Consider the following 14,408-nt stretch of genomic DNA (forward strand, 5'->3'; position numbering starts at 1 on the left):
GGAGGAGAACCAGAAGAGGACATATGGCAGTGGTAGGAAAACGCTAGTAACTGTGAAGCTGGGAGACACAATGTGTTCCCAAGCTTAGGGATGAGTACTGCCCAGGACAGTGACTCTCAACTTTCCTAACACTGTGATCCTAAGACACTTAATTCTTCATCCTGTGGTGACACCAACCATAAAATTATTTTAGTTGCTACTTCATGACTCTAATTTTGCTGTTATGAACTGCAATGTAAATATCTGGAATATAGGATATGGGACATGTGACACAGATGAAAGGGTCATTTGAACAGGTTGTAACCCACAGGTGAGACCCACTGGCCTAGGAGAAAGCATTTCTGGATGGGGGTAAAAGCAAGGTAGGGCCTTTGAAAGTTTCATGAACAAACAAATTTAGCAGACAGGATACAAAAACTACTGGGAGTTTTGAAAAGAGAAATATGATGATTAGATTTCTACCTAACAAAGATTATACATGGCTAAAGGAAGCATTTCTGACTGGGAAACAAAGTAGTGGAGATATCAAGAGCTATCTCGGGCCTTGGGAAGGAAAATATGAAGAAACAGCTCAACAAGAAGAAATAACTTCTCTACAGCACTGAGCAAGGATGAGAGGGTGGCCTTCCAAAAGCCTGAATTATCATGGACATGATTAAAAACAAAGGAAGCTGTAATGCTATTCTGCATGAAGAACTTCTATTTTTTTTTTTTTCGAGACAGGGTTTCTCTGTGTAGCCCTGGCTGTCCTGGAACTCACTTTGTAGACCAGGCTGGCCTCGAACTCAGAAATCCGCCTGCCTTTGCCTCCCAAGTGCTGGGATTAAAGGTGTGCACCACCAGGCCCAGAGCATGAAGAACTTATGTAGAACTGATACAGTGAATTTTCTCCTGGTAAAAGGAGAAACAATATAGAAATGAAACTGACACATTATAGAGATGGGAGATCAGGTAGGAAACTATTCATAAAAACCAAAGCCTGACTTCAGAACTGGAAAGCCGTGAGTTGAATAAAAATTAAGCTGCCTCCAACTCAAAGATCGGCATCCTGAAAGTCAGAAACCGTCACTTCCGGTGACTACCATCTAAACCTTTAACCAAAAGGGGGTGAGGTGGGGGTTAGTTCTTCAAGATTTAGATCCAGGTTAATAAATTAAAGACTCATTTTGGGGGGAGGGGAGCTGTAACTTTGCTTTTTAAGGAAAAGAAAATGTTTCACTTTCAACATACTTATCCTGAGGATGTTAATATATGAAAAATAAATAAATAAATAAATAAATAAAGGTCCAAAAAGATTCTGCATCCTCCACCAAGCCCCTAGATTAGAACCTAACTAATAACAGAGGTGAGTGGAGAGCTCAAGTCCTGAATGAAGTTACCTCAGGCTTCTTCACTAGCAGCTTTGTACCTGTGACCATTCAGTAGACCCTTTAGAATATAAAAACACACACCACATCCCAAGAACCAAAGCCACACAGCATCTGCGGCCTGAGGCAGTGCTGTGTCTGCTCTGCTCACCTCTACCTCCTACCTCCTAAATGTTTCCTCCAATGTATATGCTTCAAGGACTTTTGTTCTGTTACTATAAAAATTTCATGAAACTTCTACACTAGAACATGGAATTTGGGGTAACCTAGACCTGTGTTTCCTAAACCACAGTCACTTATATTTGGCTCCAGAATAAAGTCTCTTACAAATTACAACATGTGCCATGAGAACGCAGCTGGAAGGAACTCAGAGAACCACTGTTTATGGCCACATGAAACAGAGCACTGCACAAAACTCCACTTGCCTATTCCCAAACATGGACTAACAACATGTGAAATCTTCGGTACTTTACATAAAAATCTACCTTTACCATGCTTTTTTTGGTAAAGCCCTGGAAGCCCTGACTACAGTTAAACTTTTCTACCACATAATGTTAGCTAAGGCCAAACCATGTCCTTGTGAGGAGAGATCTGCTCATTTATGACCTGAGTCCTTCCTTGGTCCATTTATTCCTGCACCTTATGGGCAGACATGTTCAGGAAAAGATGTAACTGTAAGATGGATTAAGGTGAGATACTTTCAGGGAGGAACAGAAATCAGCAAAGAGCATGGGAGGCAAGACACTTGAGGAATGAACTCAGGAAGGGAAGGAAGGAGAGATGAGAGAGGGGTGGAAGAAAGGAATGTAATTGTGCTTACATTCAGCATTAACAATTATCAGTTCATGGTTGCAGATGTCAACACACACACACACACTCAGAGAGAGAGAGAGAGAGAGAGAGAATGAATTAACATGGAAGCAACTGAGGTCTCAGTAATAGCTATTGTGAGGGTTTGTCAATGGGTCACCTCAGACTTGATGCTGGCTGAACCTGAACAGAACCTCTGCTACAGACTAGAAGCCTCATCCCTTTCCATATGCCCCAACCCACAGACTTGGAAACGAAGTATTGGAGGCAATTAGTCTGTTCTTATAGCAGACTCTTCTAAGAGGCTCCGTGTTTGTATCTCTAGTGGATGGAAGGGAGAGAAGAGGGGAGGGAGAAAGAGAGGGGAGGGAGGGAGGAAGGAAGAAAAGAGGGGAGGGGAGGGATGGAGGGGAGGGTGGGAGGGAAGGAAGGAAAAGAGGGAAAAGAGGGAGGGAGGGAGAGAAGAAGGGAAGGGAGGGAAGGTATTTCTCAGCTGAATGACAACACACAGACAAGGAAGGAGGCCCACATGCCAGAAGAGCACTTTCACTACACACCACATATGCTAGCACCTTGATCTTGGACTTGCCAGGTCTTCAGAGCTGTGAGAAATGGATGTCTGTGTGTAAGCCACTCAGTCTATTATACTGTTACAGCAACACAAACTGAGGTGTCATCTAAAATAGTTCTCAGTGTGAAATGAGACAAGCTGCAGTAGTGAAGAAAACTACAATCAGTAAAAAGGAATAAGAACAGATGTACAAGAGTATCCTCTTTACTCCTTTATTCAACACATACTTACTGAGCCAAGCAAAATATCTAGACAACTATGACAAGGGTGGCAGTTGCTATAAATGTCCCAATGCAGATCAAAGGAAAAGGTCAGGCTTGGTGGTACATGATAAGTATTCAACAAGCCCAGGCAAGAGGATTCTAAGTCTGAAACCAGCTAGGCTATGTAGTGAGACTCTGTCAAAGAAAAGAAAGGAGTGCTCATCAGAGCAGCTAACAGATCAAAGTACCAGGCTTATCAAGTAAATACCAACTTCCAAACTCAACTACCAATTCCAGTGTGGAAAACAGTGGAAACTGAACAGAGAAGGGCTAAAGACTAGACCCATTCAGAATTGCTGAAGATGTCACAGCCATCAGTAGGGTGCAGGCCATTGAAGGCTTCCTGAAAAATACAAGCACTATTCAAACACACAACACTAACTAACTAATTTAGTACAGTCTGAATACCAATGAGATTCTAGGAGAGAGTTAAAAAATAGTTTTTGTAGGCAATCCCTCTACAAATTTTTCAGCAGGTCACTGAAAGTCTTCCTTTGCTATGACACCATCTTCTCAGTGTCTTCTTCTGCATCATAGCTGCCTAAGGATATGAGTTAGTAGTTTGGGCCTTAATGTGATAATGAATCAAATGTGTCTCCCTCAACACCCAAATCAGTTTGCACTTTGGACTTCTAGCGAGGACTGAAAGACAGGGACCACTGCTAACTGATTTAAGCATCCAACTAATACTACAGAGAGCAGGCTTAGCATTTTTGAAACCACAGATGCTTACTGAACCAAACCTGCCAGTTATCTTAAAATCAAAGAATGGTGTGATAAAGCAAAAGCAAAAGCATTTAAAAGCCATACTTATAATTTTAAAACATAATTGAAATGTGATTATTTTATCTAACCCATAAGCCTTAAAATTTTACACTGTGATTCAAAACTTGATCAGCAAAGTATATGTCAATTCTAATAAAGTAAAATTCAGTTTTAAAAAGTCACACAAAACAGCAAGTTAACTCGCGCATCTGTTTTTAAAAAAAAAAAAAACTATTAACAAATTGTAATAATAATACCCCACAGTTTCTACATCTGGTCCCGCACTGCTGCCTTTTAGGCTATTCAGGTCCTCCCAGTTTATTTATGCAAAACATACTGCTAAATTCTAACACTCATCAATTCTTCTTATTGTTCTAAATTTGTTTCAGGTTTCATTAATTAATAGTTTTGAGACAGCTGCTTATAATTTAATGTAGTCGCACAATTGCTCAATATGTCCTCAGAGCTACATTTAGGAAGCAGACATTTAATTCAATTCAATAGATGTTTCTGTACAAATACAACATGACCTAGACAAATTACACATTTAAAAACAGACTGCAGTGACAGCTAAATAGATGTGTTTATTGTAAGCTTCTGTTTACTGGCACTTAAACTCCTCAAAATAACTCCTCTTGGATCTGGAATGTTTTCAGTCTTATAGCCGACTACAGTTTAAAGTTGGTCAAGTAAATTACCTAGCCTCCTCTTTCCAGTGACTTCTCAAACCTCTTCAATGATAGTGTCTTACAATGGCAACTACATAAGAACAGCTGTACCTTAATGGAAGAAATGAATGACTTCCCACAAATTAAAAAATATTGTACTTATAACAAACATTAATTGATATGTGTTTAATATGTATTGTGTTTTACACATGAACATAACTGTGCACTGGCATACCCTCTGATGGATGTTTATTTGCATGTATTGGTCTCTGAAATGAAGTTATTCTTTTGCTAAATATTGGGCATTGATTCTTATTCTTTGCAGTCTCACCCCATTCATCAATCAGGGATTTTTGCCTTAATCACAAATGATAACCCCAGGCTGGACAACATGTAGCTATAAGAGACTTATGAGTAAATGTCTTCGGAGCACTAGATCTGAGGTGGATAGCACATCTAATAGGACACAAAGCACTGCATAAACTTCCAACCACACAAACTGTCATGTCATTCTCTCAGAAGCTTGGATGTATTCTCAAAGCCTGCAGTTCTGAGGACATCAAAAACAGTGCTTGGAATGGAGGAATCAATCTTTACAGATTATTCAATAATATAGTCAGGAGCCTAGAGTAGCCTATGCATTGTTAGGATTCTCTAAGCATTTAGTGAGTTAATCAAGTTAAACCTTGAAGCCTAGGATATATATATATATATAGTTAACAGCAAAGTTACAATTAATTCACAATTAATTCTCTAATTTAAGTCTTTATTAATGTGAGGATTTTGTGAGGACAGTGTATTTGCAGCCTTCCCACCCCTAGCTCCTTCTGTCCCCTCAACCAGCCTTTTTAAATTCATGATAAGGTTTTTATGTAATTAACTTTTCAAAATCATTTTTTGATAACAGATGCGGAAATACTTATTTTTAAGTGAAAAATGCTATTTTATTTCTTTGAGAAATGCTTTTGTTGACTCTAGGAAAATAAGTATTGGTTGGGACTCCAGTTCTTAGCTGGGCTGGATGCCTGAGAGGCTTACAGAGTAAAGACAATACATAGATAATACTATTGACCTTTGAAGCCTGCAGAAAATCATAACTGCCTGAAACCCACACCAATTATCACGTGAAAATCATATTATTGACACACCTTGCTTCCTGCAGAGGCCAGCATCTGACAATCCGAGTCACCTTGGACTTTTGAAGGTGGGTCCCACATGTTGCTGTGAGAGACTGTACACTTCCATGGTTTCATTTTGTATTTAATGTAGCTTATTTAAATCTGACTTTATTTTTCCATTGCATTACTATTAATCTGCTGCACAGCTCCAATTCTGGTTAAATCTGATTAGGCCTCACACTTCACTGATCAGCCTGATGTGGTTTACATGACTTGGTACAGGTCTACTGTAAAACTGCTCACCAAAGCCTGTTTTCCGACTATAACTGCTTTAATTTACTCATGCTTTGCTACGTGTTTGTACAATGAAAAAGAAGGCAGAGAGAGGCCTTTGTCTTTTCTTAAGCAGGTACAAAAGTCATTCTGCTAAAATATTAGTAGAACCAAAAACTATTTTCCTTTCTCAACTCTTGTTTATATCATGACAGAAATTTTAAAAATCATAATTAAAACTAGAAACAAAAACATAATTTTTCACCTGTAAAAATGCTTACAATAAAAACTGGTAACTAAAGACAAAACCTTAAAAGGTTCCTTCATTTTCAATCTGTACATAATAACTAAAACCTCAGGACACAAGCCACAGTCTCTGCCCCTGGGTTTTCTATAGGGGCTGCACATTGGTAGGAAGGGTGAGCAGAGTATGAACATACATGTCTATCTTCACCCCACCATGAGAAAAGACTCATATCCTGGAGGGTAGCAGGCATTATTCTGAAATCATCAACAATCTTAAACTTTATTATTAAAACATTTACATATGTGTGTGTGTGTGCTTGGGCATACCCACATGTACCATAGTACATATGTAGAGGTCAGAAGGACAACTTGCAGAACTTTGCCATGTGGATCCTGGGGTCAGACTCAGGTCATCAAGCTTAGCGGGCACCTTTACATGGTGAGCAACCTTGCTTCCCTGCAAAAACTGGTTTTAACTGCTGAGTTGGGCATCACCTTGGTAGGGACAGAATGACGCCCCTGGAACAGGGGCCAACAGATGTAGGCCTCAGCAAGTGTGGGGGCTCACAGGAGATAGGAAATGTGAAACAACAGTGAAAACAGGAGGTTAATATGGAAGTCGAAAGAGGGGAGATAACACCAAGGTTGTTTGATCAAAAACCTCACATATACATAAATAATACACACATGTATTATATTTATCTAAAATCACATGCAATACATATACATGTATCACTTAAAAGAAGTTATGCCACTAGGACTGATACTGACAATGTTAATCACAAGAACCATAGACTCAAACTAGGCATAAGAAACCTCATTTAGTGTAGAGAAAGGCCACTGATTTGTTTGAGTTAATTTTATATCCAGCCACTTCACTGAAGTTGTTTATCAGGTTTAGGAATTCTCTGGTGGAAATTTTTGGGGTCAATAATGTATACTATCATATCATCTGCACACAGTGATATTTTGACTTCTTCCTTTCCAATTTGTATACCTTTGATCTCCTTTAGTTGTCTAATGCTCTGGCTAGGACTTCAAGTACTATGTTGAATAGGTAGGGAGAAAGTGGGCAGCCTTGTCTAGTCCCTGATTTTAGTGGGATTGCTTCAGGTTTCTCTCCATTTAGTTTGATGTTGGCTATTGGTTTGCTGTATACTGCTTTGGTTATGTTTAGGTATGGGCCTTGAATTCCTGATCTTTCCAAGACTTTTATCATGAATGGGTATTGAATTTTGTCAAATGCTTTCTCAGCATCTAATGAGATGATCATGTGGTTTTTGTCTTTGAGTTTGTTTATATAGTGGATTATATTGGAGTATTTCCATATACTGAACCATCCCTGCATCCTTGGGATGAAGCCTCTTGATCATAATGGATGATTGTTTTAACATGTTCTTAGATTCAGTTTGAGAGAATTTTATTGAGTATTTTTGCATTGATATTCATAAGGGAAATTAGTCTGAAGTTCTCTTTCTTTGTTGGGTATTTGTGTGGTTTTGGTATCAGAGTAATTGTGGCTTCATAGAAAAGAATTGGGTTGAGTACCTTCTGTTTCTATTTTGTGGAATAGTTTGAGGAGTATTAGAATTAGGTCTTTTTTGAAGGTCTGATAGAACTCTGCACTAAACCCATGTGGTCCTGGGCTTTTTTGGATTGGTAAACTATTAATGATTGCTTCTATTTCTTTAGGAGATATGGGACTCTTTAGATCGTTAATCTGATCCAGATTTAACTTTGGTACCTGGTATCTGTCTAGAAAATTGTCCACAAGAGATAGCTGACAGGAGCCTGATAAAGCTGTCTCCTGAGGGGCTCTGCCAGTGCCTGACAAATACAGAAGTGGATGCTCATAGCCATCCATTGGACGAAGCACAGGGACCCCAAAGAAGGAACTAGAGAAACTGAAAGGGTTTGCAGCCCCCTAGGAGTAACAACAATATGAACTAACCAGTGTCTCCTGAGCTCCCTTTCACTAAACCACCAATCAAAGAAAAGACATGGGTGGGACTCATGGCTCCAGCTGCATATGTAGCAGAGGATGGCCTAGTAGATCATCAATGGGAGGAGAGGCCCTAGGTCCTGCGAAGGTTCTATGCCCCAGTATAGGGGAATGCCAGGGCCACGAAGCAGGAGGGGGTGGGTTGGGGAGCAGTGTGAGGTGGAGAGAGGACATGGGATTTTCAGAGGGGAAACTAGGAAAGGGAAAAAATTTGAAATGTAAATAATGAAAATATCTAATAATAAAATAAGAAACAGGAAAAAAAGAATGAATGTACATATTATACTTCTTAATTTTAAGTAAATGAGTTTTTATTTCATAACTTAAGATTTTAATATTTTGTAAGATTATAATGTTTTGTATTATTGCTCAATAACTTAACCTTGATGTAAAATTTTATTAGAGTAGTATATGTACTTTTCTGATAACACTGTATGTAACTGGCCTCTAAATCTTAAAATATATTCAGAATCATTTAAATAAACACCCAGAAACAGTCAAAAAAAAAGAAAGAAAGAAAGAAAGAAAGAAAGAAAGAAAGAAAGAAAGGAAGAAAGAAAGAGAAAGAAAGAAAGAAATCTCATTTATAATGGTTGGACAGGGAAGCCAAGTGATTCCCCAAACAATATAGACTATGGCCATTGCTCCTGGAGGGTAAAGCCCTACTGTTGAAAATATCACAAAATCAGGAAACAAGATTTGGATGAGTCCATTTGAATCCAGCCTTCTTTCTTGCTGTCTAACTTCCATGATGTCAGAAAGTATTCTGCAAGGGGTGATGGGGACAAGTAAACCCAACTGTGATACCTATGAACCACAAGGACGAGCTAGCAAGGTATGCATAATGGAGTGATTAGTGGCACCATGAAGGTGGGAAACAACAGCTGTCCAACTGGACGTTAAGGTCCACTCAACAAGACAGAAAACTTGTTGGGGCCAGTGAGGTCATAGATCTCCACTAAATGTGTACATCTTCATTCTAAATATTATTCTTATACTCACAGAGAGTAGTAATCACCCATCATCAAAGAAACTTCTGTTTATAGCAAATATGGGCCAACACAGAACACCACAACTAGACACTATGCAGAGATCGATAAATGGACCATGGGAACTCCCACTCCCAACTACATCACAGCTTATGAATCTAAGGCTTAGGACATAGCACAGAAGACAGGGTGGGAAGATTCTAAAAGTCCCAATACCTGGAAGTCTTCTACCAAACAGTCTCTCATAGAAATGGCTGCATAAAGAAGATAAGAACAATGGCAATATCAATAGACATGCTAACTCACGAGGGGTGGGGAGAGTGTTACCATGTCAGACACCCTGAACAAAGAATTTCAGGCAGCCAACTGATGAGATAACCTCTCCCATGGAAGAGTACCCTAACTGGTTACTCAAAGCAAAGTAGTCAGCTCTGAAAACATACACATAAACAACAAAACAGACTCATCAGTGTTGGTGCATATATGTGTGTAAAATAATAATAGGGAAGAAAAGATTATCAATTTGAGAGTGATGGTGGGAATGTCCATGGATGGAGTTAAAGGGAAAGGTATGGAAGAAGCTGGAGGAGGAAAGAAAAGGGAGAAGATGATGTCATCGTATTTTAATGAACAATGTTATATAAAATGTTTGTTTCTTAAAACTAAAAGAAAAATTGAAGAAATATGCCTTTTACAGATATATTGCCTATGCCTTGGGTAGGCATTAGTAACTGAGGTCTTGGAACATAGCTAACAGCCAGGCTGTGCATATACAAGCCACAGGCTTCATTCTATCAGGAGCACAGAGAGATTTTTAAAAAGAAAAAAATAAATAAAAAATAAAAGCTTATCTCTGCACGCCCACCCTTGCACTACACCCATTGGACTAGGAAGCATGCTGTAACTTACAGTGAGTCCTTCCCAGACACAGTCTCAAATGTGGTTTGTAGAAATCAGATAAGATGATTCATAGTGAACATAAAGATAAAAAGTCCAATTTTTTAATGAATTAGAATCTGCTCCTTCAAACACAAATTCAGTCTTCCCAACAGTGTGACAAAGTGACTGGGGACTTCTGGATTGTGGATTAATTCTTGTGTTCAGGTCATATGTCACACATTTTTGGTCTTTCGTCCCCATCTATCCCCTCCCCAACCCTACCCTACAATTACGAATTTTAAATTTTGTGTAAGTATTCTCTATTCATAAACTGACATTAATGAAGATATTGAGGCTATAGAGTGATAAAAATTTCACACATTCCAAGCTCACAGTCTCCATACTAACAGAGTAGAGCTTTTCAAATGTCTATTCTCTTGGGTCTTATCTAACAGAAACATTTCTAAGGCTCCCCATGGCTTTTAGAGAAAAGAACAATGTCCTTAACCTGGCCAAAAAGTTGGCAGCAGCAAAAGGCCTGGCCTTCCCTTGAGCTGAACTACACTAAGGGCCTTGACATCCCAGTTTCCCTCCTCAGGAACATGTCTTCCTCATATCCTACCACAGTGATCCCTCTGCCTTGAACTCTTCCCTCACATTGGATACTCAACATCGGCTCCAAAGACATTTTCCTTGTGGGTATGGTCTGTACCTGTCATCCCAGCACTGAAGGGCAGAAGAAGAGGGTGGAGTCCTGAAGCAGGCTTGAGCTGCATAGTAAGACCCTGTCTCAAAAAACAAACACAGAAAAACAGAAAATAATTTCCTTCTGGATTTGTCTCTCTAAATTCCATGTGCTATGCTGTTTGAGTAGCCCAGAATTCTCTTCTCAACCTTTCTGCCAATCTCATTCACCAGAGTGTCTGTTTGCTCAGTTCTTTACTCCATAGTGGGCTCCAGCAATGATTCTGTTCATTACAATATGACCTTGCCAAGCACCAGGCTCAGCACACAGCTGGAATCTAGATGTTCCTGCATAAGATTTTTTTTGAGGATTAAACTGAATAATTCACATAAAAGACTGCCCACCATTCAACACGTTGCATATTTTATATGACTAAATAACAAAAAATGACTAGGCAACATTTATTAAAACTCTTCAAAACTAGATGACTGACATATCTCCACTCCACTTATTTGTGAAATCCACAGTGTTGGTTATAAAGAAATAATTAGGACCTCAATAGGAAAAGTCTTGCTTGCTGCTAAGTCTTATGAATTGAGTTCAAACCCTAGGATCTACATAGCATAGGAAGAGAACTGATTTGTCCACGTTGTCACCCGACTTTCACAAGATGTGTTCTACGGCAAAGGCCCCCCCAAACATAAATAAATGTATTTCAGTAAATGATAAAAAACAAATAATGAGAACTATGCAGAATACTAATAAAAATGATATCCAGGATACCAGCAGCTTTAAAGTAAGAGTCTCTACTTACTGATTATGTACAGGTTATACAGACACAGGAATATGCAGATATTGAAATCCATTTTCTTAACTATCCCAGGAGTTTTTCTACAATATGAATTTTCATAACAATAACAACAAAAGGCTACTTTACAGGCTGTCACTGGTTTTAAAGATGCTCCAAGATTAGATAGCAGCACCACATGTAGAGCTCAGAACAGCATAGCAGTTCCTAGCTACTGGCTATGAGAAGTACCTCCATCTGGACTGTGAGTCAGGGGTTAAAGCCAGAGCACTTCCAGAAGGCCTGGCTTTGTCTCCCATCACCTACTTCAAGTGACTCACTGACTCCAACTCCAGGGGACTGAATGCCTTCTTCTCATGTGCACATAGCCCCTTCCCACCCCACCCCTACATGTATAATTAAAAGAAAGAAAATAAATCATTTAAAAATAATTTTATTTCGCAATGCTCAAAACTGAAGCCTGCATCTTACTCATTAAATGCAAATGCTCTCTTTAAAACTGAGCCAGACTCACATACCTAAAACAATATCAGTAACATTTTATCAAAAGTATTTTTTATATTTTATCAAAGGACTTTGGGCAATTATTATTTAGTCTGTTAACAGTCAAGTTTGTTAACATCTGGATCAGACATTACACTTTAAGTAAAACTAATGCTTAAAAGTAAGGAAATGAGCCATAGGTTAGAATTAGCCAAAACTTTCCCTACCCCAACATAAGTCCTTCCATCGCATACCCCAAATCATCTTTCAAAAGTCCACCAGAAAACATGTTTTAAAACTTGAGATCGATTGTTGATATTTACTTTGCAGGGGCAACACCAGGATGGAACCTAGGCAACTTTGTACATCCCCAGCTCTCATCTTTCCAATGCCGAGTGCATGTTAAGCAGAGAGAATGCAGGACTAGAGCAAAGTAATTCTGATTAATGGAGCTATAAGCTCCAAAACAGGGACTGCCCATAACAAATGGGTATAAATCCTGTTCTAGGAAGTTTCATAAATGGTAGACAACTATCATTCTTAGAATTTTTCATCTAACACCAGGTCTGGTGCACAAAAACAAGTGCCCCTGATACAGTCTGTTATGTGAATTCCTGAAACTGTTATTGAACATTATGACAAGTAATAAAACTCCACAAAAACAAGAGCTGACAAAGAACATTGAGGCAGTGACCCAGAAATACCAGATGCTTATAAGGACCCACTAACTTAAACCATCTATTCTATATGTTTGCTGACACTTGGGGCTGAAAGTTTCAGAACCCATTACCAGCTGGAGCATATATCTAAATGGTCCTGTGCAATAGCTGATTGTTTATGCAGACTCAATATGTCTCAAAGACTGCCTGAAGCAAAAATATGTGGCCAGGAGAGACCCAGATGCAGTTGCAGGTAACTGTGCAAAGCCTGGCCTGACAGGGTGTGTGTGTGTGGGGGGGGGGGGTACAACCACACCCAAGGGTTCTCATTGCTTCTATCTCTGGCTCCTGGCTGCCTCCTGGGATGCATAGTAAGCCTGGGCCTCTGAACTGTAGGAGCAGAATTGTAAAGAGAGCAGCAGGCAAACTCAGCTAAACCTTGTGGATAAAATGCCATTCCTACAATGACCATCACTCAGAGACCATCAATCCGCATGCCACATTGCTGTGGATGCAGCAGGATCAAGATGAATGGACTTCTTACTCATACTCTAGATGTGAAACATCTTGTAGTAGGAAAATCCCAGATGTACAAATTTAGTGGAAAAAGAGGGGCGTGTTAGCCGCAAAGCATCAAGGGCCCTGAGGCAGGGTCCTGCCTATCACACCATCGCTTACTCAGAGGTGTGCCAAAGATAAATAAGCTACTCTAGGCCTCCATTAGAGTGGGGCTTCTGGGAGGCCTCCATGTAAAACCAACATTTTCAAAGGACTTCCAGCTCCTATTATTACTATAACTTATTTTTTTCATACTTGGTCCCCTGGGGTCTAAGGAAAGAAAATTCCCTATAAACGGGGTACAGCTCCCATCTGTATATGTCCTTCCTCTGAGTTCTCCCTCTGCTTCAGTCACTGTGGGCTTTGTGCTTTGATCTACCCATGAGAACTGGTCCCTACACAAGCTATTCATGCATTCTTTAGTGGTCAGGTAGCTGAGTGTTTTAGGTGGTCCTGTGAAGCTGTAATGGACATTCTCCCTTTCCTTTCTTCACAGTCCCAGCCTTGACCATTTAGGAAGGGAGAGGTGATTTCCTGGGTACATGTGTCCCTTTCTGGCTAACACATAAGGCTAATACATAGTTCTTAACTTCAGTGTGGCCCAAAAAGCAACACAGATCAAACCTCTGGGCTTCAGCTTTTAAGTCTGAAGGCCAACTCCAAGCTAGTTTCTAATGCACTGCCCTCCACAAACAAGCAACTTTCCTTGCCAGCAGTCCTTGTTGCCATGTGAGCTGCAGGTCCAAGAATCCCATGATGAGGAGGAAGCATAGTTAGATTGTCAGAGTAAATCACTTGCAGGTAGAAGTGTGGCACTTTTTGGGTTTTGAGTTCTGTCTCCCACCTCCACTGTCAACCATATCTAGAGCTTAGGAAAGAATTGCTGTCCGAACTGTTTGTTCAGTCCCTTCATCCACCAGCTGATGTTACCCCACGCCAGCCTCCTTGCCACTTCTTACTCTTATAATCTCCTGGCAGAGGGAGAGGTTGCTCCAAGATTTAAGTGTGTCCTCCAAGTCTCTGATGCGTTGAAATTTAATCCCCACTATGAGGCTTCTCATGAGAGAAATTTAACTCATTCACAAATATGGTATAAGGGAGAGGATTAAGATTAGGCAATGTCACCTGGTGGTAGTGGCACACGCCTTTAATCCCAGCACTTGGGAGGCAGAGACAGTTCGAGGCCAGCCTGGTCTACAAAGGGAGTTCCAGGACAGCCAGGGCTACACAGAGAAACCCTGTCTCAAAAAACCAAAAAAAAAAA

At 39.9% G+C, this 14,408-nt stretch overlaps 1 protein-coding gene across 11 annotated transcripts in view; it reads right to left on the bottom strand.

Annotated features, from left to right (window-relative positions):
- Ube2e2 (ubiquitin conjugating enzyme E2 E2) overlaps positions 1–14,408 on the bottom strand; it is a 300,978-nt gene that overhangs the window by 206,260 nt on the left and 80,310 nt on the right. For 3 of the 11 annotated variants that reach the window (XM_029468990.1, XM_029468988.1, XM_029468989.1), the window contains exon 4: positions 10,664–10,736. The exons of the other annotated variants lie outside the window; for them this stretch is intronic. In XM_029468990.1, the coding sequence (XP_029324850.1) occupies positions 10,664–10,736 (73 nt within the window). The remainder of the gene's footprint in view (positions 1–10,663; positions 10,737–14,408) is intronic. 11 annotated transcript variants of the gene reach the window in all.

This window comes from Mus caroli, chromosome 14, assembly GCF_900094665.2.
Source record: "Mus caroli chromosome 14, CAROLI_EIJ_v1.1, whole genome shotgun sequence".
Lineage (NCBI taxonomy): Eukaryota > Metazoa > Chordata > Mammalia > Rodentia > Muridae > Mus > Mus caroli.